This window comes from Microtus ochrogaster, unplaced genomic scaffold (assembly GCF_000317375.1).
Source record: "Microtus ochrogaster isolate Prairie Vole_2 unplaced genomic scaffold, MicOch1.0 UNK6, whole genome shotgun sequence".
In the NCBI taxonomy this organism is placed as follows: domain Eukaryota; kingdom Metazoa; phylum Chordata; class Mammalia; order Rodentia; family Cricetidae; genus Microtus; species Microtus ochrogaster.
This window is the reverse complement of record NW_004949104.1, coordinates 13404523-13430909: the sequence shown is the minus strand read 5'-3', so window position 1 is coordinate 13430909 and position 26387 is coordinate 13404523. Positions and strand designations below refer to the sequence as shown.

Below are 26387 nucleotides of genomic sequence, written 5' to 3'. Positions count from 1 at the left end.
TACTTCAGATTTCAATAATTTAATCTGCATTTGTATTGTAAATTATATACTATACATTACTTAACTCACCTCACACAAGATGTAAATTAAAATATTTAAAGATATATTTATTTTTAAAATTTTACTTATATCTATTTTTGTGTTGATGTGTGTCTTAAAATTTTCATTGCTGTGACCTAGGAAGTAGAGAAAGATAAGATCTCCTGAGTAAATTGAGAGCATGGGGACCATGGGAGAGGGCTGAAGGGAGGGAGAGGCAGAAAGGGGAGCAGAGAAAAATGTAGAGCTCAATAAAATCAATCATCAATCAATCAATAAAAAGATACCATGACCATGGCAACTATTATAAAGAAAATAATTGCTTGGAGTTAGTGGTGCATGTCTTTAATACCAGCACTGAGGAGGCAGAACAAGTGGATCTCTTTGAGTTCGAGGCCAGCCTGGTCTACAGAGGAACAGATGGAGTTCCAGGACAGGTTCCAAAACTACAGAGAAACCCTGTCTCGAGAAAACAACAACAAAAAACATTTAATTGGGGTGACTCGCTTACAGTAAAGGTTCAATCCATTATCATCATGGTGGGGAGCATGCTAGCACGCAGGCATAAGGAGCTCAGAGTCCTACATCTTGAAGGCAATAGGATGTTGTCTGAGACACTGGGCAGTAGCCTGAGCATAGAATCATCAAACCCCCCCACCCCATGACACACTTCCTCCAACAAGGCCATACCTCCTAATAGTGCCAATCCCTATGACATTATAGGCGCCAACTGCATTCAAACTACCACTCTAACCCTAACGCCTATCTGTGTATGAGCATGTACCCATGGAAGCCAAAAGAGAGCATTGAACATCCTGGAAATGGAGCTCCAGGTAGTTGTAAGCTGTCCAGGTAGTTGAGAACCAAACTAAGTGCTCTTAACAGCTAAGCCAACTCTCTAGTCCCTTAAAATAGTTTAGAGATCAGAGATGAAGACTTATTTCCACTGGGGAGGAAAAAAAATAGATCTGTTAAAAGGCAGGGTTTTGTGGGGAGGGATGAGCATGAGGACAGGATCTGACTAAGGAAGTCACTATTTAGCTGAAACTAGCTTTGTTGTGGGCTACTTGTACACTGTGTGAAGATGTACTGTGTGATTGGTGTAATAAAAAGCTGAACAGCCAATAGCTAGGCAGGAGGAGGTATAGGTGGGACTTCTGAGCAGAGAGAAAACTGGGAAGAATCTAGGCATGCATGCAGGAGATACAAAACAAGTTGGACATACAGAATGGAGAATAGGTTAAAAAAATATGTGGTAGAACATAGATTAATAGAAGCAGATTAAGAGTGAGTTGGGGGCTTATGCCAAGACAAGCTTCCATAAGTCATTGTTTGGGAGCTGGCTGGCAGGACAGAGACCCCTGGCTTTGGTCTCCCCAACTTAGCCACCATAACATAGCCCTGTAAGGTGAAATGTTGTCTTCTCTGCAATACAGTTTTGTTTCTAAACTTTCCCACCAGTAAACTCTGATTAGACTGTCTTGAAAAAGTATGCAAGGTGAAAACTTACTAGACTTTCATGCTCACCTTCCTAGGAACTCTGCAGAGATACTACCCAGATGATGTGGGGTTTTTTGGGGGGGTGAGATGGGGGATGAGATGGGTGTGGTATGGGGAGGTTAGTGGCTATCAACTACTCTGTGCCTAAGGGCAGCAGATAAAGACAACTCAATAAATCATAATATTGATCACTGATCACTCAAGTTCTTTGTCTTATCATGCTAGAAATCAAACCCAAGGCCATCAACACGCGAGTGATTTGCTAGTGGCCCTCTTCTTCATCCCTATCCTAGTCATCTGGCTTTTTAGACTTAGCTCTTTCATGACAGTGTCCAGAAACCAACATATCTGATTTACGAATATATCTATATATTCTTGGTACATAAACCAGGAAGTTCCCTGCTATACAAAGGCTTGACTGCCTCTTACAGAACAGGGTAGCCTCTCATTCTGGATACTTATGAAGACTTTTCTGAAATGCTTATAACAGTCTACAATAAGAACATCAATAAGAACATACTCCATTGTATTCATTTAAAAAAATTAGCTGGGTGGTGGTGATGCATGCCTTTAATCCCAGTGCTCAGGAGGCAGAGGCAAGTGGATCTCTGTGAGTTTGAGGCCAACCTGGTCTACATAGTGAGTTTTAGGTAAGTCAAGGCTCCAGAGTCAAACACTGCCCTAAAACCAAAACAGCAAAAAAACACACTGGGAAGATGACTGTGCCACCTTGTGAATATGGTAAAAACACTGCACACTTTAAAATGACGACATCTGTGTCATATAAACTATACTCCAGTGACAATTTTTAAATGTTTTAAATTATCACTTTTTTGGTTAACTGGGCATTGACTGGGGAAGACAGACCTGATATTCTCTTCAGGTACCTACTATGAAACCTACTATAGAAACATTGAGACATAGGCTGACTGTCTGAAACAGGAGAAAAGAGGTTACAGAGCTGGGGGGTGATAGTGTATGCCTTTAAGATCTCTGAGTTTGAGGCCAGCCAGGTCTACAGAGTGAGTTCCAGAGCAGCCAGGGCTACTCAGAGAAATCCTGTGTCAAAAAACAACAACATTATCCAAGTGTTTGCAACACAGATCAAGGATGTAAATTTCTCAAAACCATGGTCTTAATCTTCCTCTATGAATCTGGCTCCCACCAGAACTCACTCTGGCTCTTTCTCTAATGTGGGAAAGAGCAATATTTCTACCTGAGTGGGGAAAAATGGAGGACATGACTGTTAGCATTCCATTCAGACCCTGCCAGGTTCTATACAAGACATCTAGAAGATGGCTATCCACGAAACTCAATGGATATCCCCAGGTGCTTCTGAGTTCATGGAGCCTTTCCAGCAAGCCCAACAGAGCTCCTTACACCCGGAAGCAGGAATGACCAATGACAGCATACTTTGGCTGTCCATCTTCTGGAAGCAGACATTCTTCTGGAAGACTACATACTTTGGCTATAGGTGCTTGTTCTAGAAGCAAAGATGATCAATGACAGCATATGTGAGTATCAGTCTAGAAGAAATGACCATGGGCCACATGGTTTAGTGGTCCATCTTCAAATACTCAGTCCAAGAGATCATTAGACAGCTATCCTTGGCCTACACCCAGGTCTTCAGTAACAGTCTTTGCAATGTAGCAGAAAACTGGGCAGGAGACAATCCAGCCCTATCCCATCCCAGTACTATATGCAAACAACAAGCAGCTCCTCCCACAAAGAACTCCAAACTAGCTGCACGAAGAGTAGCATAACCCTGACAGCAAGTAGCCCCTGAAGAACAGCACAACCCAAAACACCTTTTTTTTATCTTCATAGCACCCACCAGGGCTGGGGAATCAAACCCAGAGCCTCTCATACCCCAAGCAGGCTCTCTACCACTAAACTAAAATAAATCCAAAGCATGATTTCTTCCTTTATTTTCTAACAAGGTCTCATGTGTCCCAGGCTGGTCTTAAACTTGCTATTGTATCTGAGGGTGACATTGAGCTTCTTATCCCTTGGCTCTAAAATGCTAGGATTCCAATCATGTGCCACCATACCTGGCTTATGCAATGCCAGAAATCAAACTCAGGACTTTGTGCATATTAGGAAAGTAATCTACCAACTGGAGCTACAACCCCATTCCCCAACCATTCCCCAAACTTTGTTTTACTTATTTTTGACTTTTTTTTTTTTAAAGATTCATTTATTTATTATGTACACAGTATTCTGCCTGCATGTGCACCTGCACCCCAGAAGAGGGCACCAGATCTCATTACAGATGGTTGTGAGCCACCATGTGGTTGCTGATAATTGAACTCAGGACCTCTGGAAGAAGAGTCAATGCTCTTAACTGCTGAGCCATCTCTCCAGCCCCAAACTTTTTTTTTTTTATAGATAGGTTCTCACTATGGCCAACTGGCCAGAAACCTATTCTGTAGACTAGGATGGACTGGAACTTGGAAATCTGTCTCCAGAATACTGTTCTATGATGCTAGGTCCCTAAACACTTTTCACTTTTTTTTTGAGACAGAAATTCTCTGTATAGCCTTGGCTGTCCCAGAACTCGCTCTGTAGACCAGGTTAGCCTCAAACTCAGAGATCTGCTTCCTCTGCTTCCTGACTGCTAGATTAAAGGCATGCACACCATGGCCCAGCTTCCCAAACACTCTTAAATCCTTAAAACATACCATCCTTGATGTGGAATAATCCTCTGTACATTGTGAAAATGTGTTGCTCTCATTAAGAGAAAGCTGATTGGCCAAAAACTAGGCAGAATTTTTGGGGCAGAGAGAATGCTGAGGAAGAGGAGCAGATTCAGAGAAATTATCAACCAGATAGAAAGGAAGCAGGACCTGCTGGAGAGGTAAAAGCCACGAGCCTTGGGGCAGCACATAGAGTAATAGAAATGGGTTAATTTAAGTTGTAAGAGCTGGTTAGTAATAAGTCTGAGCTATTGGCAAAGCATTTATAATTAATATTAAGTCTCTGTGTCAGTGATTTGGGAACTGAAAGGTGGGAAAGAAAAGTCTTCCTACACATCTCTTCTATCTCATGGAATTCACTAAGAACCCAGAAATAGTACCTAAGACCAAGATCTAAAACTGACAATCTACCTGAGCTATAAAAATGACATCATAGTTGGGAGGCGGTGGCGCACGCCTTTAATCCCAGCACTCAGAAGGCAAAGGCAGGCGGATCTCTGTGAGTTTGAGGCCAACCTGGTCTACAGACCAAGTTCTAGGATAGCTAGGGCTGTTACACAGAGAAACCCTGTCTCGAAAAACAAACCAACAAACAACACTGTAAAATCCTGGTGAGCAACAGCCACTTAAAGATCAGCATCTATAAAAACATTTGAAGCCAAGTACAATGATGTACTCAGGAGAGTAAGATAGGAGAATTGACAATTTAAGGCTAGTCTGTGCTACACAGAAAGACACTTATGCGGGAGAAGGAGCAGGTACAGCAGCGGGGTCTGGTTTCAAAGGCCACTCAGAAGGCTAAGAAGAAAGGTGAGTTCAATGCAAGAGCTAGGAATATATATTATATAGTTCACCTGGTAAAATCTTTAACACATAAGCACGAGGGCCTGAGTGTGATCCTCATATAAAAGAGCCAGGTATGATAGTGTGCATCTATAATCCTTGTGCTGGGGAGGTAAAGGTCGTATCTGAGGTTTGCTAGCCAGCTAATTTAGTGAAATTGGCAGACTGCCTCAAAAATAAAGTAGGGAGGCTAAAGTTATCGTTCAGTGCTTGCTGTACAAACATGAGGACCTGAGTTCAAATACTGAGCACACAAGTAAAAAGAGAGGCATGGTGGCACCACACCCAGCTCCCTGTGATCTTCTTTTGTGCCTAAAACGCCAGGTGATTGGCTGAAGACAACAGACAAAACCTCTGCCTGTACTAAAGTTAGCCAAAAAAACCAGGTTCATACCAGTATTCTTGGGTTTCCAGAGAGGAAAATGAAGGTTACGCAGATCCAGTGGTTCTTCTCAAACAAACTGACAAGAGAAGAGTGCCCCCATACTGGGTTGGGACTATACCTAAAGAACCCCCTTTGAACCACGGCTGCTGTCACACTAACAGATAACCATCAGAGGCTACAGTACACAGCAGGTTGCCACACCTACTTGGCAAAACTCATACTACATATACTGAATAAATTTAAATATGCTATTTAAATATTCTTTTAAAGACTTAGAAAAGTGCAGGATATCATTTGGCCACAGGTAACCAAACTATATACACCTGTTTAAGGCCAGAAGCACTTCTACCTGGTGACCATATTCTCTTCCTAGCAGCCTTAATGAACCAACTTTCTTCAACATTTCTCTCTTGCCTCTGCAACCCTGCATTTTACCCACAGCTCCCATCCCCCAGTCCTGCCTTCATCTCTCCCACCCCTGATGTGCCAACATCCATGTCATTGTCCTCTATAATATCCCAGCCCTGGGTTTGGGCTTCTCTTTACTGACCACCGACTTCTAAGATCCTTGCCTTCCCCACGTCCTCCTCAGATACCTAGATACCCATTCATTCACCTCACACGGGAGTCACTGTAAACACCTGGATTTACCACTATCTCGGATAGTCCTGGTGATCTCCTGCATATATGTCAACTTGAGAGTCTATGAATTTATCGCTAGTCTGTCTCCATGCTGCCACAACAACTGAAGTCTTATCTTCACAGGAATGCAGGAGATCACCACTAGGGCTGAGACATTAGTGCTTGGTCTGTACAAGAGGAAGCTTCTGTAAATGTAAAAAAAGTTTCAGGGAGCCGGGCGGTGGTGGCGCACGCCTTTAATCCCAGCACTTGGGAGGCAGAGGCAGGCAGATCTCTGCGAGTTTGAGACCAGCCTGGTCTACAAAGGGAGTTCCAGGACAGGCTCCAAAACCACAGAGAAACCCTGTCTCGAAAAAACCAAAAAAAAAAAGTTTCAGGGGAAAAAAAGTCAACCCCCTCACCCCCAATTTCTGCTCAGTGCAAACTAGAAGATGGAAGGTCACTCACTAAGGAAAGTAGCAGCCCTGGTGGCATAAATGAGAACCTGACAAACCCCAATCTTCTGAGGGACGAAAATGAGCCTAAGCCACCAACCCCAGTTCTCTGAATCATATGTATTCCCACCTTCATTATCCCTTGTTATCACCTGGATAAAGTGAAAAGGGTAGCAATTTCTACCTTCAGAAATATGTCTGGGGACCAGGAAGAAGTAAAAAGAAAGAAAGCAACGGCTAGGTCACTGGGAAATATGATTCACAGCAGGTTCCTGCAGCTGGAATGGTTCCATGTCCACAAGACAAACAGAGCTGGACTCTGGCTCCAGGAGAATGAGGGTGGTGGAGACTTCTGAGTCCTGTTGACCTTCGCTCTCGGGGCCCCATCCACCACACCCATTTCTCCACCACACCCATTTCTAAGGTCATTTGCCTCTTCAACCTCTTACTTGGCATGTTTTGCAATAAACAAGGAAAATATTTGTCTCCTTGTCTAGATTAGTACTAGACTGCACAAAGTTCACAACATTCAAATCTCTGAAAAGAGATAAAGAAAAAGGTTAAAATATCACAGTAGGTGGACAAGGTTATAAATGATACTCATAGAACAGGAAGCTGTCAGGATTATGTCTGGAAAGAGGGGCTACCTATCCCAAGGCACCAGTCTCTGCACCTACTAAGTAATTTTGAAAGTATACATAGGTTTTTTTTTCTTTTTTTGGACATATTGTATATGTGTGCATACATGTTTATGTGTATGAAGAATCTGTAGGTCATTTGGGCGCCAGGGGTATCATCTTCCACGACTGCTCTTTACCATAACTTTTTCAGACAGGGTCTCTCACTGTACTTTGGGCTTATTGGTGCAGCTAGACTGGCTTGCTAGAAAGCCAGGGATTCTATCGTTTCTACCCCCCACCCCCGTGATGGGACTACAAGCATGCACTGCCCACTGTAGCCGTATTTTTAATTTATTTACTTTTATGTGAATTGGTGTTTTGCCTGTATGTATGTGAGCTGTCACGTGGGTGCTGGGAATTGAACCCGGGTCCTCTGGAAGAGCAGTCAGTGCTCTTAACTGCTGAGCCATCTCTCCAGCCTACTGTGGCCATATTTTACATGGATGTTAGGGATTCAATGCAGGTCACTGCTTTACTAATTGAGCCACCCCATTAACTGAAAACACTTTTTCCTTTAAAAAGAGTTGTACAGTGCATGTGGGGAGTGGGTGAAGGGCATTATTTTTGTTTTGAGACTGGGTCTCACTCTGTATCCCAGGCTGGCTTTGAACTCATAGAGATCTGCCTGTCTCTCTCTGTCTCCCCAATGTTGGGATTAAAGGTATGCACCACCATGCCTAGCAAAAGCATGGATTCTAAAAACATGGTTTTGGCCAGGCAGTGCTGGTGGGTTTAAGGTTATAACCTTTCTGTCAAAATGACTTGAAACAGATTTCAAATGCAAATAATTTTAATACTATGGTTGAAATAAAATGAAGTCTGACTTCCCACGTTATTTATAGAAAACCAAAAGCACTTAGTCCTGTACTGGTACCAGTCAAAGAATAACCAACAACATGTGACAATAATCCAGTGGTATGGGTAGGGCGGGTTCAAAGGCCTACCTACTACTGATAAATTTTTGATGAAGCCCAGCATTATCAAATATATACCCTCGATTATTAAGATCAAATGCTAATTAAACTTATTGTTATCAATATGAGCTACAGGAAAATAAGTGAAAAGGCAGATACTCCGAGTGACCCAGTGTCCACCCAGTGCCCTATGATCACCTACCCACAGGATGGTAAGTGCCATTTGGAAGGGTGAGCCCTGCTGTCCTAGCCACAGCATGCACAAGTAAGGCTGACTGCATGCTATCTATCCCCTCCTCCAAACCTATGACTCTGTTCTTTCTCGCAGGCTCTGAGTCCTTCCAGAAAACACCCTGGGAATGATTTCAAATGTGAATGTGTGACTATCTTGTGTGAACAGGTCTCAGGCCCGATGTGAAAGTAGCCAGAGTAAAGGCTAAGCATAAATGTTCAAAAAAAAAAAAAAATTCAAGAGGGTCATTCCAGCACTTGGGAGACAGAGATAGGTGGATCTCTGTGAGTTCAAGGCAAGCCTGATCTGATCTTTAGAGTGAGTTCCAGGATAGTCAAAGCCATTACACAGAGAAACACTATCTTGAAAAACCAAAAAAGATTCAAGAGGCTGGACTCCAGACACTTTTATCCCCTCAGGCAATTCCTAGGCAGAGGTCTCTTTTCCAGCAAGATATGACCACTGACCAGCACCATCCCATCTATGAGACAAAGCCTCAGGTAGACTGTGATCCATGCTTGCTGGTACTACAAACCCAGTTAAAACTAGAGCATGCCTGTAGTCCCACCACTCTTGAAGATGGCAGCCTGTAAATAATAGTAACATATTGTTACCTAGCAGGCAAATAAAATCACAAGAAACTAACAAAAACCTAGGGAGACCACTACCAGATGTCAGTAAAAACACCAAATGAATGCATGCTCCATTACGACAATGCTGTTGTTTTTACAGTACAGTATAGGTGACAGAAGTTTCTAAACTTTCTGTCTGGGTATGTGAATTAAATTGTGATGGATACCTAAGACTAACAAAGAAAGCTCCCTTAGCTCTGACTTATGGAAGGTACTGTAAGTAAGGTGTGTTGCACTGAACTACAGGTGGCCACACTATCAGACCACAGTCAAACAGGATGGAGGCTAGCCTAGCCAGTCAGTCCTACATGGTCTTCCATCCATACACATGCCCTGCCTCTCATCTCTCAGGGTAGAGTCTGTCTCTCTTCAACCCTTGAAGGCCGACATCAACCTGCACTTACCAATAGGTTCCAGTAGGAGACCTGAGCTTAGATCTCAGGAACTCTGCAGCCACTCCTTATCACTGGAACCTTCTTAAAACTAAGACCCAGTGCCTGAGAAGCAGGCCAGCAACGACTGCCAGCTATGAATAAGGCCTTCATAGACCCTGCCTAGAGTAGTCTTGACTGCATGGGGACACTTTCAGCTGACAGAATCAAGAGAAACACCACACTGTTACCACTTTAAGATGTAGTTTGGGAATGGTTTGTTATATGATACTCTAGGGAACCAAGCTTTTCCCATAGGAAAGTATTACAGCCAACATACCCTGTGACTCTTCTCTTGAGCAGACTCAGGAGATTCTGCAGCAAAGGAGAGCACTTACCTCTGCCCAGCTCTGTACATGACACAATTCATGAGACCAGTCAAAAAATGGTTATCTGGGGTCACCTATGTAGATCTGGTTGAGGCCCACCTGGAAAAGGACCAAGCAATTTTGTCCTCCACAGTTGTGACTGGGCCTCCTGCGTAGGAGCCCTAAGTTTGCTGGGAAAAGCAGCTATTCCAAGACTTCTTTTAGAATGCTGAGGCTTCAAGTCACCACGTCCTCCCCTCACAAGATAAACACCGAGTTAAGCAAGAGTCCCAAGGGCCTCAGACCTGCAAGATAGTCTTGAATGGAGGGAAGGAGCCAGAGTGTAGGAAGCCTCAAGATTGTACAGGCTACCCCTACAATGTGATAACTTCTGTTTTCTAAACACTGGCATTGGTTCCTTAGAACACGTAGAGAAAATTAGCTATTTCTTGGACTTACAAACAGCTCTTTGATTTTTCTCTGGATTTTTCTGAATGCAGTCAAAGCAGTTGTCACTCCCATGGAATGAATGTGACTTGTAATGTAGATTATGCATATGACTTGTATCTTTTCTGTTCTGACAGGTTCACTCGCAGAAAATAAGAAAATTTTGGTTTATGAGCATGAAAGAAAGCACAGGCCAAAAAGGGCAAGAGTTAGGCCAAATGAAAGCGATATCCCTCCTAGTTTCTGAATGCAGAGTCCCTCACTGCTATAGCAACCACCTGGAACTGTAGTTCCTACTGTACTTTAGGAATGGGCAAGCAAAAGACATAAGAAAAACACAAATAAAAAATGGCTATCAAGGGTTGGGGAGATGGCTCAGAGGTTAAGAGCACTGGCTGCTCTTCCAGAGGTCCTGAGTTCAATTCCCAGCAACCACATGGTGGCTCACAACCATCTGTAATGAGATCTGGTGCCCTCTTCCTGATTGTAGGCATTCAAGCAGACAGAATACTGTATACAAAATAAATAAATAAATCTTTAAAAAAAAATGGCTATCAAGATGGGTGGTGGTGGTGGCACACACCTTTAGTTCCAGCAGAGGCAGAGGGAGGCAGAGGCAGGCAGATCTCTGTGAGTTCAAGGCCAGCCTGGTCTACAAAGCAAGTTCCAAGACAGCTAGAACTGGTCCAGAGAAACCCTGTCTCAAAAAAGAGAGAGAAAGAAAAAAGAAAGAAAGAAGGAAGAAAGGAAGAAGGAAGGAAGGATCAATTAACAAATTCAGAAAGAAGGGAGGCTTTGGGAAGGTGGAGGTGGTTCAAGCCAGGAAAAGGCTAGAGTACTACAGCTGTGAGAGCGCTCAGTGGCAGACAGGCAGAAAACAAGCAGGACCAATGACAGGTGCTGGAGCAACACGGGGAAGAAGGGGTAAAAGGAGCTGGTCCTTCAGAACCAAACTAGATTTATCTCAGCCAGGCCCAAACCAGGTAGTTGCTTCAGGAAGAACTAGATGCCATACTATACCTGGAGCTTAGGTACTGCCTCTACTGAGTAAAACAAGACCAGTTTCAAGATTGACAGGGGCTTAGCAGTTTTCAACTACCTGCTGCTTTTAAACATTAACAAAGGCTATTGAGATCACACATATGTGCCATCATGCTTGGCTAGTTTTGACTGTTTTTTGTAATTTTATTTTTTTATATTTTATATATGAGTACATATATACCTGCATGCCAGAAGAGGACATCAGGTCCTATTATAGATGGTTGTGGGCCACCATGTGGGTGCTGTTCAATTGCCCGAAGAGTGGGCAATGCTCTTAACCACTGAGCCATCTCTCCAACCCTAGTTTTGACTGTTTTTAAAACAGAAAAATGGCTGGGCAATACCTTACTCCCAGCACCCAGGAGTTTGAGGCCAGCCAAGGCTGTTGCACAAAGAAACCCTGTCTTGAAAACAAAACAAACCACCCCCACAAAAATAGATGTCACCATTCTAAGTATACCCAACAAATTATGATATCAAAAAAAAAAAAAGATAACAGGCTACCACCAAAGGTTCTTAAAAGCATTCAATGAGAAATACCTATAACAGATAAAGTCTCAGAGAAGACCAAACTTAGAACAAAAGGATAGTAGACCTGGTGCAGAGGCAGATCAAGTAAGAAAACAGAACACTGTGGAGCAGCACTGGAAGAGGGACATAGGAGCTCTATCCTGTGGCAATATTTTTGCCACACACAGAATTTTCACAATTATATATTCTTTTTTCTATGAAATACTGGGGATTGAACCAGGGGCCTCATATATGTTGGGCAAATACAGTACTACTAAACTAAAACCCAGCCATCTTTTTAAAAAGTTGCTTCTGTGGTTATTGTTTTCTTTTTCAAGATAGGATTTCTTGGTGTAGCTCTAGCTTTCTTGGAACATGTTTTGAATCAGACTGGCCTCAAAGTCACAGAGATCTGGCTGTCTTTGCCTCCCAAGTGCTGGAATTAAAGGCGTGTGCCATCACGGCTGTCTTGTTTTAAATATGGTCATACACGATGGCTCATGTCTGTAATCCCAGTACCTGGGAGACTGAGATAACAGAATCACCATACCTTCCAAACTAGCCTGTGCTACACAATGAGTTCCAGTCAGTCTGGGCTACAATGTGAGACCAAGATTCAACCAAATAAATAACATCAGACAGAGACATAGCTCAGTGCCCAAATCATTGCCTCATATGCACAAAGCCATGGGTTTAATCCCAAGCATCACAAAAAGGGGGAATGGGGTGGTAAAAGCAAGGCATGGCAGCCTGCACCCACAGACCCTACTACTTGAGAGGCTACAGCAGGAGGACTGCTTGAGCACAGGAATTCAGGGACCTAGGCCAGGGTCTGAGTGACAATACAACAAAACACAACTCCTTAAAAAGCAAAAATTAAAAAAAAAAGCCCCCAGAAGTAGTACCCTGATTGGATTCTGAGCAGCATACAAGTAAAAATATGTTTATGCATATGCATATTTAACTATAAAGCAAAACACAAAAGGCTGGAGAGACGGCTCCGTGGTTATGAGCACTTGCTACTCTTCTAACAGATCACAATTCAGTGCTGGACTGTGGTGGCACGTCTTTAAACCCAGCACTTGGGAGCAGAGGCAAGTAGATCTCTGTGAGTTCGAGGCCAGCCTATAGAACTCTACAGAGCGAGTTCCATGACAGGACTAAGTAGAGAAACTCTGTCTCAGAAAAAAAGAAAACAAACAAAAATACCCCTAATTAAGTGCCAAAAATCTATGTCAGGCTGCTTATAGTTATCTGTAACTACAAGTCCAGGGGATCTGATGCCACTAACCTCCCCACATACATTCATCTACACACACACACACACACACACACACACACACACACACACGCACATTCATAATTTAGAAGGGCAATTTTATGATATTTGCAAAGATTTAAATACAATCAAAGATGTAATTAGAGAATTACACTGTTAACTGTATTCAGTGTGGTCATGAAAACACCTCCTTTTGCTGGGTGGTGGTGGCGCACACCTTTAATCCCAGCACTTGGGAGGCAGAGGCAGAGGCAGAGGCAGAGGCAGATGAATCTCTGTGAGCTCGAGGCCAGCCTGCTTTACCGAGCGAGTTTGAGGCCAGGTTCCAAAAAGCTAGAGAAACCCTGTCTCGAATCCCACCCTCCAAAAAAGAAAAAAACACCTCCTTTTGAGGCAGAAGCAGGTGGATCATGAGTAGAAGGCCAGCCTGGGCTATATGATTTCAAGACCAACTTGGTTACATAACAGAGACTCTGCCTCAAAATTGATAGACAGACAGACAGACAGGCAAATAAACAAATAAATTTAAGTTTGTCCTATTGAACATCTTTCACCAGCAGCCCCCATGACCTCTCTGAAAATCATTACTGAAACTGACCTCAGACATTTCTAAAATAGAATTTACCAGTGCGGTTAAATTGGCTGACCAGGCAAGCCTCCAGGATTCTCTGATCCCATCCCTAGCACTTGGATTATAGGTACACGTTGCCACATCTGGCTTTTCATATGGGTGCTAGGGGGTCTGAACTTATGTCTTCATACTTGTACATCAACCACATCATCCACTAGTCCATCTCCCAAGTCCCCAAAGCATTTTTAATAAAACTGAAGCATTTCTAAGGTTACAGATCCTAACATTCTGTGGATTACAGGTATCTTTAAAAATCTGACTTAAACCGGGTGGTGGTGGCACATGCCTTTAATCCCTGCACTTGGGAGGCAGAGGCAGGTGGATATCTGTGAGTTTGAGGCCAGACTGGTCTACAAAAGCTAGTTCCAGGGCAGTTAGGGCTACATATAGAAGCCCTGTCTCTGAGGGGAAAAAAAAAAAAAAAAAAGACTTAAATTAAGGGTCATCTCCCTCAAAAAATGTGTATGTACCATGTGTGTGCATAATACAATTTGAGGAGGACTATCTAGCGGTAAACAAGGCAGGAGAGATATCAAAGTGCTGTCAGACTACAGTCAGAATTTCTAGAGGGCCCAGCCTCAATCAGCCTTTCTGGTCCTCCCTCTACAGGTAGAAGGGGCAGAGCAATGCCTAACTCTGTAAAAGTAGCCCAGACTCATCAGGCAGTGGTAGCGCACACCTTTAATCCCAGTATTTGGGAGGCAGAGCAGCAGGATCTCTGTAAGTTTGAGGCCAGTTTGGTCTACAAAAGCCAAGTTCAGGCCAGCCAGGACTAATACATAGAGAAACCTAGTTTCATAAAAAGCAAGAAAATAGTTTTTTTTTTCTTCTGCCAGTTCATACAGTAAACGAAGCATCCTTGAATATGGTCCCAATTAGGTTTGCCACCAGAAAGTTGCCAGCATCTTCAACATCACTTTTCTCCTTAAAGAAGGTTATATTCGTATGCTCAAATGCCACATGTACATGAGAGTCGTCTATAAGGTGTCCAAGAACACAGGTGGCCAGAATCAGAAGCAGCAGGTTTGGGAAGGGCCCAGGTAAATGAGTCTGCTGATTCAGGCCCACCGAGGAACCACCACTATCAACATATAGAAAATGAAAGAGGAGTGAGGATGAGGTAGGTATATAAGAGCAGGTATATGGGTGCCATGGGTGGGGCTGTTTGTTCTTTGAATTGTTCATGACATTCATCCAGGGTCTCAAAAAAAAAGACCTGAAGTTGAAACAAATAAAAAACTTAGTCACAGGTCAATGGATAACAGGCACAGGATACCTTCTGTTGAGATGACTCTATGATTCAACAGGGCAAACAGGCCCAATTCACAGGAAAGGTAAACACCTTGGCTGAGCATGGCCTCCATGAAGATGATAATCATCATGCCTCTGCCATTTTCTTCTTTTCTCTCCAAAAACTTACAGATGAGGAGCTGTGGAATATAAACTCTTACATCACACCACACTGCAACCACTCCATATTCCTTATCCAAAAGCTAAGAAATGACCATAGAACCTATAAACAAGCCGGGCAGTGGCAGCACACACATTTAATCCCAGCACTCAGGAGGCAGAGGCACGAGGATCTCTGAGTTCAAGGTCATCCTGGTCTACAAAGTGAGTTCTAGGATAGCTAGGGCTGTTACACAGAGAAACCTTGTTGCCAAAAAACAAAACAAAACAAAAAACCCTATAAGCAGTCATTGGCCACAAACAGACCAAACCAATTCTGACACTACTAAGATGCCTGGGCTAGCCCAGGGCAAGTGGATATATTGTGATAGTTTGGGGATTCACATCTCCACAATGTCTGAACAAATTGCCCTCAGAAAGGGTTCAGAAAAACAGTGCAGAAAAGAAAAGGGTCTAAGAAGAAAGTGCCCATGTAGATGATACAGAAAAATCAAAAACAGGAGAAAAAGAGAAACAAGGATCTAAACCAGTTTATATAGAAATTACATGTACTGAATTTATAATGTCACAAATACATGTGTTCTCTCAGAGTAGCAAGGACGAAGAGCATCTTGAGGTCCCGTTCTTTCTCACAGACTTTCTTCAGAGGCTCCATCCTAAAGCAAGCTTTGGGGAAATCCTGGAGCGCCAGTCTTGTGCTTCCTCAATGTTCGCAGGACCACACTTGTATTTCCTCATATCCTTGAAGGGCTACACATGCTTCCTTGTGTGCTCAGAGTGCTGAGTTTATTGCTGGAAATCATTCAAGAAGGCTGTGTTCTCCAGCGAGGCCACACTGAGTCTGATGCAGCTGACATGGTAGGTGGTGTTGGGGTCCAGTTGCCTGCCTGCCCACCGACTCTCCTAGGTACACTTACTTACCTGGCAGTCAGTGAGCACCTAACCAACACACACAGCACAGGAACTCTCTGTGAGCCTTACCTTATGTACACTTTTGGGATTCTCCAACCAGGCACAGTACATTTCCTCCACATAGTTCGAACTAGTCCCACTAAGAAATGGTTCAGCAGCTACAGGTGCAGAATAGCACCGAATCTGTTGAAACGTCCTAATTGCTGCTGGTTTGTTTTGTGACAATGTCTTAACAGTCTGGGAGGCCGTCAATGGCCTCAACTTAGCAGCACAAGTCCTTAAATGAAACATTTTGTCCTGAAGCCTTCCACAAGTGCCTGTTTAAAAAGAGAGAGAGAAGTTTTAGGAGAACATTAAGGAGATAAAACTTGCCCAACTGTTCAGGAAAAAGATTCTAGCTTGAAAGGTATTCACACCAGGCAATGACTTGCTCAATGCGCAGTCCACATGAGAGCAAGACAGAGCATGAGTGTCAAACTGACATACTCACATCCCTGCAATGCCTGGATTAGCCCCAGAAAAGTAGGCACAGAGTTGTAGACTTGATCCCATCTGACTTGGGATCTTTACATTCATTCATTCATTCATTCATTCATTCATTCATTTATTTATTTATTTTAAAGGAAGTTCCCAATCAGCTACCCTGAGAATCCAGGCAACTAGCTGTAGGACTAAGATTTAAAAAAAAAAAAAAATTTATTTAGTTAGTTATGTATACAACTGCCTGCATAAATGCTCGCACGCCAAAAGAGGGCACCAGATCTCATTACAGATGGTTGCGAGGCACTGTGTGGTTGCTAGGAATTGAACTCAGGACCTCTGGAAGAGCAGGCAATGCTCTAAACCACTGACCCATCGCTCCAGCCCCCTCTTTACATTTATTATATATTGTCTAAAATGACTGCAAAAAAAAACACAACAAGGATTGGTTAAGAATTGACAATAATTGCAAAATGGCATTTTCTACTGTATCCAGAAATCATTGAGTATTCTCTGTGCTCTTAGTATTCTGGGGAAGTAGAAGTGTTGCATAGAAACTGGGGCGAAAGCTCTGAAGTTAAGAGCACTGGCTTCTCTTCCTGAAGGCCAGGTTCAATTCTTAGAACTCACTTGGCAGCTCACAACTTTCTGTAACTCCTGTTCCAGGGGATCTGACACCTCACAACAGACATACATGCAGGCAAAACACCAAAGTACATAAAACACAAATAATTTTTTTAAAAAGGTGTTGCATAATGACATACACCTGAATTCTCAGCAGTCTGGAAGCTAAGGCAAGAGCATCTAAATATTAAATACATACAGATATATGTATGATATATATACTTATATACTAGATGCAACATACTACTCATAAATATGTGTACTTATAGGGAGGCCCAAGGTCAATCTCTGGTGTTATTCCTCAAGTGTTGCCTTCCTTTTTGGAGACAAGGTAGCTCACTCGCCTAGAACTTATCACACAAACTAGGCTTGCTGGCCAGGGAGCCCCAGGGATCCACCCGCCTCTGCCTCCCCAGCTCTAGGATTACAGGCATGTACTACCATACCCAGGTCCTTGTGCAGTAAGAACTTTACTGATAGTGGCACAAGTATCAGTGACACCCACATGCTGTGTAAGCATTACATCCTAGACCTGACCTGCTCAGTATCTTTGAACCAAACACTAGATACAGTAATTACTCTTGTCGCTCTCATTTGTTTGTAATTATAATACAAATATTCTATGACTAAAGAATTATAACTTACAAGTAGGCCAACGTACAATTATAACTTATAAGAAGCTAACAGAGATGTTTGAGAAATTCAAGTTCCCAAGATAAGTAAACATCAGTCACCTTGGTATGGCAATTACTCTAACTCGTGAAACATTAGTGGAGTATCTCCATTTTCTAGTACACGGCCTACTTAGCCCATCTAACTGCATGCAGGCTTTCATCCAGTACTTCCAAAGTCAGATCACTGAAGGAGCAAGTCTCTATACCTGAGTCTGAAGATGGCTGTGCTCTTTCCCTAGCAGTGGCTCTGCAGCATCAGAGGTGCCCAGGCCTGCAGGGGTCTAAAGCAGGCAGACTAGTGAAGGCAGAAGGGAAGAGGCACTTTAAGAGGTTGCATTATGACAGACACCTGTAATTCCAGCACTCTGGAGGCTGAGGGAAGCCTCTAGATTTCCAGCCGGAGTTACTTATTTTGATAGACCCTATTTCAAAGAGAATTTAAATTTATTTATTTGATGTGCATTGGTGTTTTGGCCTGTTTGTATGCATGAGGGTGTCAGATATGGAATTACTGACAGTTCTGAGCTGCCATGCGGGTGCTGGGAATTGAACCCACTGGAACTGACTGGAAGAGCAGTCAGCGTTCTTAACCACTGAGCCACCTCTCCAGCCCCTTGATTTTTTGGTTTTTGAGACAGGGTTTCTCTTTGTTATAGTCCTGGCTGTCCTAGAACTCACTTTGTAGACCAGGCTGGCCTGGAACTAACTCAAAGATTTGTCAGTCTCTGCCTCTCAAGTGCTGGGATTAAAGGCAATGATATGTTCTGAGTGAAAATTCTGAAATCTTTATAGAAAGCATGATAATCTGCAAACATTTTATCAAAGTATATACAGAATTCCTGTTTCTTGCTAAACTCAGCCCCAAACATAAATGTTAAATTTAAAACAAAAGTCTCCAAAAGGTGGAGAAAGCAAGCAAACTGACTTGAACCTAGAATCTTGGACAGAGCACTGACAGAGCACCGTCCTTGCGCCACATGTTCCAGATTAATGAACAGAGGAACGCTAAGAAAGGCCAAAAGGCAGCCGTGCGGTGGTGTGAAGTGCCTTTAATCCAGCACTTGGGAGACAGAAGCAGGCGGATGTCCGTGAGTTTGAGGCCAGCCTGGTCTACAGATTTAGATCCAGGACAGCCAGAGCTACACATAGAAACCATGTGTCAAAAAACCAAAAAGAAAAAAAAATGCTAACAGGTGTAGACAAGAGAAGGCACAAAGCCTATGCTCTTAAGTCAAAGGATAGTGACAGGTGCAGCAAAATGAAACATCTAAACAATTTTCCTACTACAAACATCAGTGAAGGTACCATAGCTCCATCTTCAGTGACATCAAAACACAAATGAGGGACTTTATCTCCACCTTTACTCCAGCGACAATCAGCTGGGGCCTGATTCCAGCAGTACTGAGGGCACATTCCTCATACTGGGTGGGGACCACAACTACAGCAGTAATGAAGTTCTTAGACTTGAGGCAGCATTCTCTGCTATTTAGCAGTCAGAAAATGCCTGCTCTACTCTGCTTAAATATTTAAGATCCAGACATGGTGGTGCATACCTTTTATTCTAGCACTGGAAGGCAGAGACAAGAAGATCTCTATGAGTTCCCGCCTCAAAAATGAATGAATGAATGAGAGAGATCTGGGCCAGCCAGAGATATACAGTGAGATCCTGACTCAAAAATAAGTAAAAAGATGAGATCAATTCTCATACCTTCTCAACTTACACTAATACCAACATATCACAGCTGTTAAGACTACCATATCTGGATAGGGCCAGGTGCCGTAACGCACACCTTTAATCCCAGCACTCTGGAGTCAGAGGCAGGCAAATAATCTGAGTTCAAGGCCAGCCTGGTCTACAAAATGAGTGGACAGCCAGGGCTACAGAGAGAAATCCTGTCTTAAAAAACAAAGCAACAGCTGTGCAGTGGTGGCGTCTGCCGTTAATCAAGGCACTCAGGAGGAGAGACAGGTGAATCTCTGTGAGTTTGAGGCCAGCCTGGTCCACAGAGCAAGTTCCAGGACAGACTCTAAAGCTACACAGAGAAGCCATGTCTTGAAAAAACAAAAACCAAAAACAGCAACAACAAAATTTCCTGATTTGGTAAAAGGCTTAACTACACATATTCAAGAAGATAAACAGACCCTAAAGCTAAACACTACAGACATATCATAAACTTATAAAAACCTTGTGAAAAACTACAATGACGCATTATGACCAAGAAAATGAAATTAAGAAAAGGTTTGGGACCGCTTAAGTGGGTGAGAGTGTTATATAAGCAAAGACAGGCGTGGTCACTCATGTGCATCTGTAAGTCCAGTGCTGGGGGAGGCAGGAGGACTGCTGGGGCTTGCTAACTGGAAGTCCAGCTCCAGGGAAGATCTTGTCTCAAGGAATAGAAAAACTTGAAAACGGACAGTTTTTAAATACTAAAGGAACAGAACTGTCGATCTGAAATCATCCAACAAGAGCTGCCAAGAAAACTCATCACTTTGGTTGAGGCACTTGCTGCCAAGTATGACAACCCAAATTGGATCCCCAGGATGCACATGGTGGGAAAAGAAAAGTGACTCTCTGAAGTGTCCTCTGACCTACACACGCACATGCACACGCAGTGCCAGGAACGGTGTGGCATGCCTGCAAACCCTAGCATGCAGAAGGCTGAAGCAAGAGGATAACCTTGGGTCCAAGGCAAGCCTTGGCTGTATGCACTAAAGTAACCCAAAGGAAGTCAGCACAGAGAAAGAGGAGAAATGAAACTAGAATAAGCAAAATGGAAGACTTAACATTTAACATGCCACTATAAATCCTGACATCAGAAAAAAGCCCAATAGACAGGAGGATAAAAATAAGAGTATATGTTTGTTGACAAGATAGTAATAATGAACATAAGATCGAAAACACATTATTTCACAACAAGTAGTGGTGGCGCACACCTTTAATCACAACACTTGAGAGGCAGAGGTAGGCGGATCTCTGTGAGTCTGAGGACAGTCAGGTCTAAAGAGAAATCGTGTCTTGAAAAACCAAAAAGAAAAGCCAAGTATTTCCAAGAATGGCCCTATTATCTAATAAAGCAGAGCAGTGAAAAGGCAATTACCAGAGACTGAGAGGAACATAAATAATGCAAAGGTCAATCTGCCCGAAAGATAAGCAAACCTAAAGGTGTACATACCAGGGGGAAAACGTCTGCAGGATGGATCAGGGCCACCAAACCTGACCACCTAAGTTCAATCCCCAGGACCCACACGGTGAGGAGAAACCCAAATCTCACAAGTTGTCCCAAGACACCTACACAAGCGCTGTCATATGTACATGTTCCCCGCTTTTTAAACAGAAAGAAAGAAAACTGCCTAATATGTGAGCCAAAGGGACAAGAATAGAAAAGAGAAAAAGACAATGACCGTGTCACTCATCCTAACGTCAAATACTAAGTAATCTACCCAGGGGCCACGTCAAGGGCAGGACCACAAGACCGGGCAAACTAGGAAACTCCAACAGTGCCCTCTGCTCAATGTCACAGCACAGGATGCACAGACGCAAGTCGGGCCCATCAGGTAATGAAATCCACGGGGAAAAAAAACATTTGTTTTTAGTTACTTGCTTCTACAGAGAGGTCAAGAAGCTGACTTGCACAGCTGAATTGGCGTCACTATTTACAGATAACACCTCTGACTGACGATCACCGTATCTAAAGTGTTTACACGCCCTTCGAGGCCTCGCTCGAAAACTGGCTGACCCCACTGACCCCACTTGGGCCTGTAGAGGTGTTCCTTGAGTGACCTTTTGACGTCAAGGGTCTAAAACTCCACCCTCCAATGGTAACGCCGCCATTTTCTGATCCCGCAGAGCGAGTCAGGAAGTGGGGCTACGCATGCGCACATCACCTAGCGCTGCGCTTCTCATTTCCCTTTAATTCCCTTTCCCCAGCCTCACCCTGCAGCTACCCCTATGCGCTACCCTCGGGCCTCCGGTCTGCACACTCGTGTCCGCCACGTGACTACTCTTCCCGAGCTTGTCATCTCGGCTACCGGCGCACTGCGCGTGGGTAAAAGGCACACGATCTGGTAACTCCTGCGAGGGCACGGTCGCAGGCTTCCCAGTCACTAGGAGGGATAACTCGCGTCTGTCACACACACTCTCGCGAGGAAAGCGGTGCGTGGACGGGGTTTCTAGGGAAACGAGTGTCACCTTGGCCCGCTCCCGGTTTCACCTCACACCGGCAGGTGGGGCTGCCGTAGGCACCAAGGTCAGCGCCTTAACCGGGCGCGGCGAACACAAGGACGGCGGCCTGCTGGGGCCAGGGCACGCAGGACAAAAGAACGCGCGCGGGCCGGAGGAAGCGACCGGGCCACGTGACGCGCCGCGACCTTGGGGTTCTCCCGGACCGCCGAGCCACCGACACCCAAGCCCGCCGCCTCCGAGGCTCCGCCGCCAGAGCCAATCGCGCTCGGGCCGGCGACCCCCGGCGCGCGTCCGCGTCCGCCAATCTCCGCCCGCCAGGCGGACCCTGCCGTTCCATTGGCTCCGACGCCTGTCCGTCAGGCTCATCCCCCGCCCACCATCGCCGCCCTCCGTCAGCCCGGCTCGGTCCGGCTTCACGCCCGTCACTCGGGTGGCCCGGCTGCAAGGGCATGTAGGCCTCCCCCTCGGCCGCCGGCTCCGGCTGGCAAGCGCCGAGCCGCCCAGCCCTGGACCGAGCCCATCCACTGCGCAAGGTTACCTGTCTGCCGTTCTGCTCCACCCGAGTGAGGCGCCGACACCCCACTCCGGGCTCCAAACTCTCAGCCCCGCCCCGGCGTGTGGCGTCAGCACGTAGCCCGGCCCCGGAGGAGCGGCCTGCCTGAGCGACGGGCTGTGGGCGTGTCGTGATGTCACAGAATTGCCTTTCCGTCCCTCTCGGGCTTCGCGCCAATGCGGAGCTTGCAGCTGGCCAAACTCAGCCTGTTGCTCAGCGCGCTTCCACTGTCATTAGTTAGAGATGAGAAGCTTCCAGAGCCTGGTTAAGACTCTAGTAAACTCAGGGCGTGTGGGCACTCTGGTCATTGCAGCGTTTGACAGGCCCGAGGCGAAGCGTCGCGACTTTGAGGCCCACAGGCTTTGGAGCCAAAACAAGCACTAAACAGCGTTTCTCTATAGCTTTAGAGCCTATCCTGAAACTAGCTCTTGTAGACCAGGCTGGCCTCGAACTCACAGAGATCCGCCTGCCACTCTCACTGCCTCTGCCTCCCGAGAGCTGGGATTAAAGGCGTGCGCCACCAACGCCCTGCGAAGATCTACATTTTTGAACACTTGTTTTGCAGCCCTCTTGCGGAAGAGGAGTTAGTGAGCCCCGTTGTATAACAGCAACCTGTGACTTGGGTGACCCCTCCTGCTTTCTAACAGGAAGCTGTTGCTGGGTTGGATTCCCCTGGATCATCCTGGCTCTAGAGCCTGCTATAAACAGGCAAAGTACCACTAACTAAACTATCGCGCTCCGCCGATCATAAAATTCTCCCAGTGTAAAAATGTTGAGCCATATTTGGAGGTACACACCTGTAATCTCAGAACTGGGAAGGCTGTGACCAATTGGAGGGCAATGTGGACTACATAAAGCTCTTGAGGGCAGTGTGGGCTACATAGCTGGATGCAAAAGGGGAGTCTCAAAAAGGGGAGTGGTTCATTTCAACTCATGTTTTTTGTTGGTTTTTGTTTGAGACAGTAGCTCATGCCTGCCTAAACCTCACCATATAGGCTGGTGTTGAACTGTTCCTTTTGCCTTCATACACCAAGTACTGGGATTATAGATATGTAATGCCAGCTTCATGCTCGTAGCCTTTATGTAATGCCAGCTTCATGCTCGTAGCCTTTAACTCCACTCTTATTTCTGTTTTTTAACAGAGTACAGATTATAGCCTCAAAGTTTTTGCTGGACAATAATACAGATTTTAAAATACTTTATGATTTTACCCTTGCTGTGTATGGCAGGTGGTGCCACTGCTCTATGGGCTAGATGGTTCTAGAGTCCTCTGCCTTACTGGAATAGAAGTAAGTGAGTAGGGCTGGAGAGATGGCTCAGCGTTTAAGAGCTGGTTACTGCTAAATCCTGATTCTGAGGTTCAATTCCCAGCAACCACAATGTGGTTCACAACCATCTGTAATGTGATCTGGCGCCCTCTTCTGGCCTACAGGCATACGTACAGGCAGAACACTGTATACATAATAAATAAGAAAAATCTTAAAAAACAAAAACAGAAGTCATGAGATCTGATTTTTAGCAGCAGTGCACGGGCCATAGTGCACAGGCAGAAGCAGCAGAAGATGGCACAAATGAGTTGTCTTCCTTCTCAGGTATTGGAGTCCTTGGCCCTACAGGTGAATAGCTCTTTTATGGGCCTAGGAAGCCAAGATTCCTCAGTTAGTTTAGAATTAGAACTTAACCAAGATTCCTTGGTTAGAGTTTGTTGCAGATTAAAGGCAGCCTAGGTACTCAAATTCCTTGTCTGAGATCTAATAAAGAGTCAGAGAAAAGTGTCAAGGGTTTATGGCCAAGGGTCTGGTACCCCACAATATAGCATAGGCTGATGTTGAGCGCTAAGGAATCCTGCTTTCCCAGGCCTACATAAGAAAGCTTTCTTTGTGCTATAGCCTCAGGCCTCACTACCAGAAGTAGGCAAGAAAGGACACTCAAGTAAATACTTTTAAGATTTGACCCAGCCAAATAGTGGTATCCAACACCTTTTATCCAAGCACTCAGGCAGCAGAGGCAGGTGAATCTCTGAGTTCGAGACCAGCGTCGTCTACAGAGCAAGTTCCAGGACTACACAGAGAAACCCTGTCTTTAAAAACAACATCAAAAAAATTTAAAAAATAAATAAATAAAACTGAACCTGCTATTGCAACACCAGAGAAGCAGCACAGGACAGCATCTCCCACTGTCCTCAGGAAGGGAGCTTCAGCATCCTGTTTATACCAAAGGAAGAGTTTGGTTCATTCCCAGTAGTGACTCTTAGCACCAGTCACTGAGCATGTGTTTTGAACACCTACAGCTGTAATAAAACACCATGACTAGCAGGCGGTGGTGGCACACTCCTTTAATGTCAGTATTCAGGAGGCAGAGTTCTAGGCAAGCCTGGTCTACAGTGAGTTCCAGGACAGCCAGGGCAGTTACACAGAAAAACAAAAAATCAAAGAGAAAACCACCATGACCAAAAGTAAACTGTGGAGAAAGGATTTAGTTTATTGTATAGATATTGAAGGTAAGGCAGAAACTGAAGCAGAGACCATAGATGAACATTCCTCACTGGTTTATTCTCCATGGCTTGCTCAGTTTGCTTTCTTGTACAACATAGGACCACCTGCTCAGGAATGGCACGGCCTGGGCCCTCCCATATCCATAATTAATGAAGAAAATGCCCTATAGGCCAATCTGGTGGAGATATTTTTTCAATTAAGAGGTTCCTTCTTCCATAATGATTTTAGCCTGTGTCAGGTTAATAGTAAACTAACTAGCACAGCCCCACACCTAGAAGTTAATTCTGAGCTTCTTGGTAAGCATAGCTTTCTTGACACTGAGAAACCTATCGGGCTGTTGGACTTTGACTACTCATAAAAGAGTGTTAGAGCTTCGTGGGACTGCGTTGGCTCTATAGATCACTCTGGGTAGCATTGACAGGTTAGCACGGTTGAATTTTCCAGTCCAGGTCAGGCTATTTTCCCATCTCCCTTCAGAAGCTGGAAACTGTCCCTGTGCAGAGCCCATGCGGGCAAAGTTGTAGCGGCTATTTCAGAAGGGAGTTCAGCCACCTCATCTGTCCAGGTTCTTCACCTACAAAGAGCGTTCTTCAACACCTGTTTATAAGGATATAATTTTCTCCAAAGACTCCATTCTTTTTTCTTGTTTTGTTTTTGTTTTTTATTGAACTATGTATTTTCCCCACTTCCTTTCCACCTTTCCCCATAACCCTCACACTCCCAACTCTCTGGAGCTGTGACTTGTAGTGTGGTTGTTTTTTGTGGTTTTTTTGAGACAGAGTTTTTCTGTGTAACTGGATCTCAAACTCAGATCTCCCTGCCTCTGCTTCCCAAGAGCTGGGATTAAAGGCATGAATCACTACCACTCAGCTAAAGACACCATTCTTGACCAAGAGCCAGGTGGTGGTGGCGCACACCTTAAATCCTGGCACTCTGGAGGCAGAGGCAGGCAGATCTCTGTGAGTTTGAGGCCAACCTGGTCTACAAGAGCTATTCAAGGACAGGCTCCAAAGCTACAGAGAAACCCTGTCTCAGAAAACAAAACAAAACAACAACAACAAAAAAAACCTATGTACAGCTGGGAATGTGTAGGAACCTCTCACTTCCTTGCACTTCCTCTCTCCATGTTTGTGACTACCCACAAAAAATTCAGTTTGCATTTTTAATTTTTTACATAAAAGGCTTTATTTGTAGGGGAACAGAAATTTAATCAAAAAGCCAAATTCTGTGCCATAATCTGACTCTTCAGATTCCTCCTTTTCGTCTTTGTACCCTGCGTGGGTGGTGGTAGAGCATGAGGGAATGGCAGTGGGAGCCAGTCTGAGGAGCTACAGAGCTAGGGGCAGCAGGGGCAGCAGGGGCAGCAGGGGCAGCAGGGGCAGCAGGGGCAGCAGGGGCAGCAGGGGCAGCAG

The 26387-nt window shown here is 44.6% G+C and overlaps 1 protein-coding gene across 6 annotated transcripts in view; it reads right to left on the bottom strand.

Moving 5' to 3' along the window:
• The window catches only part of Ogdh (oxoglutarate dehydrogenase), a 64795-nt gene extending 42233 nt beyond the window's left edge, over positions 1-22562 (bottom strand). For 4 of the 6 annotated variants that reach the window (XM_005366200.2, XM_005366202.2, XM_026788692.1 and 1 more), the window contains exons 1-2: positions 22466-22562; positions 16036-16283 (exon numbers count right to left, since the gene is read on the bottom strand). In XM_005366200.2, coding sequence (XP_005366257.1) covers positions 16036-16257 — 222 coding nt within the window. In that variant the 5' untranslated portion in view covers positions 16258-16283; positions 22466-22562. Of the gene's footprint in view, positions 1-16035; positions 16284-21678; positions 21699-21933; positions 22033-22465 lie in introns of those variants that run through there. The other 2 variants (XM_026788690.1, XM_026788691.1) reach the window with 2 other exon arrangements.
• Positions 22563-26387: the final 3825 nt, after the last annotated feature.